The 5,000-nt window shown below is 32.7% G+C and overlaps 1 protein-coding gene across 1 annotated transcript in view; it reads right to left on the minus strand.

Moving 5' to 3' along the window:
• Positions 1-5,000, minus strand: part of LOC137614430 (nephrin-like) — a 395,945-nt gene that overhangs the window by 128,984 nt on the left and 261,961 nt on the right. The window contains exon 3 of the mRNA XM_068344246.1: positions 3,377-3,514. Within this exon, the coding sequence (XP_068200347.1) occupies positions 3,377-3,514 (138 nt within the window). The remainder of the gene's footprint in view (positions 1-3,376; positions 3,515-5,000) is intronic.

The raw sequence follows: 5,000 nt of genomic DNA on the forward strand, positions 1-5,000 counted from the left end.
TGATAATTTAACTTGAATGTTATATAGAAGATGCAGTCATGTAAATGGAATAAATTATATAGATATTTTATGCAGTATTTTCTTTGATAATTTAACTTGAATGTTATATAGAAGATGCAGTCATGTAAATGGAATAAATTATATAGATATTTAATGCAGTATTTTCTTTGATAATTTAACTTGAATGTTATATAGAAGATGCAGTCATGTAAATGGAATAAATTATATAGATATTTTATGCAGTATTTTCTTTGATAATTTAACTTGAATGTTATATAGAAGATGCAGTCATGTAAATGGAATAAATTATATAGATATTTAATGCAGTATTTTCTTTGATAATTTAACTTGAATGTTATATAGAAGATGCAGTCATGTAAATGGAATAAATTATATAGATATTTTATGCAGTATTTTCTTTGATAATTTAACTTGAATGTTATATAGAAGATGCAGTCATGTAAATGGAATAAATTATATAGATATTTAATGCAGTATTTTCTTTGATAATTTAACTTGAATGTTATATAGAAGATGCAGTCATGTAAATGGAATAAATTATATAGATATTTTATGCAGTATTTTCTTTGATAATTTAACTTGAATGTTACTTAGAAGATGCAGTCATGTAAATGGAATAAATTATATAGATATTTTATGCAGTATTTTCTTTGATAATTTAACTTAAATGTTATATAGAAGATGCAGTCATGTAAACGGAACAGAATGTTATTACTGTGTTGCAATGTTACCAAGGGTAACCTTACCAGAGAACACGTCTTGATTGGATATTCCATTGGGAAAGACTTTGGTGAGTAGGAGTGAAATCCCATTGCATGAATCCTCATTGGTATTGAGTTCTGATTTACCTTGATTAGATACATATATTTAGGAGAGAAATTTCCTCGGCATTGAAAGCTATTGATGAAATTCGAATTTGGAACAATTCGCATAAATTCGATCCGTGGCTAATTTCCTTAACGAATCTCGAAGATTGATACAATTTTGGAATATTATCTCTACAGCTTATGATAATAGACTTGGATTATATATATGCTCTGATTATAATTCATAATATTTATCAATAGAGCAGTATATATAATTTGTATTAATAGCATTATTAATATTCATCTTCATCACCAAAGGCCTTAGACATAACCTTCCCTACTGTTTAAGGCCTTTCTATGCCAGATTGTACCCTCATCAGCTGTAACTAGTTCATTGCAGGACAAAGGCCTCAGACCTAACCTTCCTGTTTGTTTATGGTCTTTCTATGTATACCCGCAAGCTTTCTTAGTTCGTTAATCCATCTACGTAACTAGTCCACTGCAGGACAAAGACCTCAGACCTAACTTTCCTGTCTGTTTATGGTCTTTCTATGTATACCCGCAAGCTTTCTTAGTTCGTTAATCCATCTACGTAACTAGTCCACTGCAGGACAAAGGCCTCAGACGTAACTTTCCCGTCTGTTTATGGTCTCTCTAGGTATACCCGCAAGATTTCATAGTTCGTCAATCCATCGCCTTCTTTTCTTTCCCCTGCTTATTTTGCAATCTTTAGGGACCCATTCTGTTATTTTTAATGTCCGTCTATTATCTGTATTCTCATTATATATCCTTCCCATGTCCATTTCTCTTTCTTACATGTTTGAATCTCATCAATATTAGTTTGCTGACGTATCCATGTTGCTCATGTCTTTGTCTTACATATTATTATTTATTAATATTATTATTTCCGTGGTAGGCGGTATTTCTTAGCAATCCATAATTGCCAACGGTTATATAAGTAGATGAGCAACCTGGAGGAGTAACGAGAACTTTGGGTGTGGAGGAAATAGCCTCCCTAAATCTCGATGAAGTCACTGTCAGGAGAGTGATGAATTGGGTTTTAGCCGATAGACAAGCTGTCTCTTCGGCTTCTACTCCTGTTGCCTAGTAGATGATCTTACTGGAATTAGTTAGATAGGCACTGAGCATCACAAGGAACATGATATCCTCTGAGGAATTTAGCTAAAGAATTCTCTTGGAGGCCCTTTGCGTCAATAGGCGTACAGGGAGATGTTGTTGTTGATGATGATGATAATGATAATAATGGTAATGATAATGATGATGATGATGATGAATATTATTATTAAATAAATTCATATCGCTCAATGTAGGACGATATCGAAGAATTATTAAAAACTCTATGGTATAACTTTATTGTTAATTCAGAATCTTAAGTCAAGGTTTAGCACACTCTTTACACATTAGAAAATATAGAAGACTAACCATTTTGGTTTGGTAATAATACATATATTCACATACACACACGTACACACGGTCAAGATGCACACACATTCTACCTTTAAACACGCACACAAATACACATATGTATATACTTATAGACGTTTGGGTCAATCATTTTTTTTTTCTTTCGATTTCAATTTGATTCGTTGATCAACGCTTTTCATGTCCGGCGTTACTTCAAAGCTCGATTGAAGTTCATCACATTTGAAGGACTTTTAATCAATCAAGGGAGTTTTACGCACTTTCATAGATGTGTTTATAATTGAATTTCATACACAAAAATTATCAAAGAAACCAAATAATTGGTAGATGAATATATGATTAAGAAAGAAGTGTAAAAATGAAAATAATTCCCGGCAAATGCGCTTCTTTCTTGTATAGAAGTAAACTTCTTCGACCTACAGTACTCTCTGCCTGTCTCACCATTTCATATTATAAATTTATATATATATATATATATATATATATATATATATATATAAATATAATATATAGTATATATATATGTGTGTGTATATATATATATATATATATATGTATATATATGTATGTACGTATATACAGAGTATGTGATGTATTTATACATATAAATATCAACAACATATGTTATTTAATAAAGAATTTTACTTTGAGCATATAAAGTCTATCCATTAGGAAATCTATATGATAAATGCTTCTTGCTAGACAGGGACAGGAATATATATATATATATATATATATATATATATATATATATATATGTATGTATGTATATGTATATGTGTATATATATATATATATATATATATATATATATATATATATATATATATATATGTATGTATATGTATATATATATATATATATATGTATATATATACATATTTATATATATATATATACATATATATATATATATATATATATATATATATATATATATATATATATATATATGTATATATGTATGTATGGATATGTGTATATATATATATATATATATATATATATATATATATATATATATATATGTATATATATATATGTGTGTGTGTGTATATATATGTATTGTTAATATATATAAAATAAGAAAAACTTGATAAACTTACCTAGGGCAAAACCATCCTTGGTCCATTGAGCGTTGCCCTGTTGATTTTCTACAACACACCTAAGGAAGACATCAGCGCCTGACCTCACTTCGACGCTCTCGGGTCGAACACGGAACATTTGTTCATCGGCGTTCACACCTGCAACAATTAGAAAAAACACGTAAATAAATATCAATACGTAAATTTTGAAGCTTTATAATTTTTGGGACCCATTGTAATCGTCTAACTATTATGTACTTAATTCCAAATAAGGAATAATAGTTAAATACACCTTTCCGTCTAATAGAGAGATCTTAGAAGTTCTATCAATAACCTGAAGTTTAATGACATTGGGTCTGGTCAGTAATTAAAAGGATTACCACTGTGGAAAAACACAGTTGGTGTGGACACGTGGTGAGAATGGACGGAAGGGAGGGATTGAGGATGGCTTGGGAGAAACCTGCTAGGGGGAGAAGATCCAGAGGGAGGCGTTGAATTAGATGGTGAGATAAGAAAAGGATGATTTGGAGAGAAGAGAAACGCGGGGGGGGGGGGGATTGGCAGTTCGTTGGCTGAGGTCTATTGATGCAGCTTCAAAGGATCTTGGTGTTCAACCTCTTAACATTTACCTCACACTTCTGGTTGGACCTCGAGGACACCCAGTGCTGGACCTTATATAACAAATTCGTAAAATCCATTCCATCTACACTGGATTTAGGAAATCACTTTCCTGCGTGTGAGAGAGAGAGAGAGAGAGAGAGAGAGAGAGAGAGAGAGAGAGAGAGAGAGAGAGAGAGAGAGAGAGAGAGTTACAAGGATTTTGGCTTCTCAAAGACCTATTAGTCCATCTGCGGAGACTCCATTTGCTCTTGGATATAAAGAGCGAATTAGTTTTGCAATTGGATATATAGAGCGAATTAGTTTTGCAATTGGATATATAGAGCGAATTAGTTTTGCAATTGGATATATAGAGCGAATTAGTTTTGCAATTGGATATATAGAGCGAATTAGTTTTGCAATTGGATATATAGAGCGAATTAGTTTTGCAATTGGATATATAGAGCGAATTAGTTTTGCAATTGGACATATAGAGCGAATTAGTTTTGCAATTGGACATATAGAGCGAATTAGTTTTGCAATTGGATATATAGAGCGAATTAGTTTTGCAATTGGATATATAGAGCGAATTAGTTAAAACGTTTATAGAGAGTTTTTATGGTCTTTTCTAACTCACTCGTGAATTCGTTTACCGTGTTACTGTTCACCACATCCGTTGGTTCACTACATCCGCTGGAAATCTGTTCCACAGAGAGAGAGAGAGAGAGAGAGAGAGAGAGAGAGAGAGAGAGAGAGAGAGAGAGAGAGAGAGAGAGACGGATGACCCGAAGTCCCTTGACGCCGACCGAATCGCCATGTAAACAGCATAAGCCCACCATTCAAGATAGACCTCCATAAATTTGAATCGCAGTCCGGGACAAGGATCTTGGCAATAACAGTAAACTACCGTAGGCGAAACGTGCTGTGGCACTAAATGCCAGTAGGTGGCTCTGTGTATTAACCCCATTTCCCCTTGGACCCTCATTCCCTAAGTAAATCCCCCTTCCATCCCCCCCCCCCTCCCTCCATCCAAACCTTTCAGTTTTTC

The sequence above is a fragment of the Palaemon carinicauda genome, chromosome 20 (genome assembly GCF_036898095.1).
Source record: "Palaemon carinicauda isolate YSFRI2023 chromosome 20, ASM3689809v2, whole genome shotgun sequence".
NCBI classification, from domain to species: domain Eukaryota; kingdom Metazoa; phylum Arthropoda; class Malacostraca; order Decapoda; family Palaemonidae; genus Palaemon; species Palaemon carinicauda.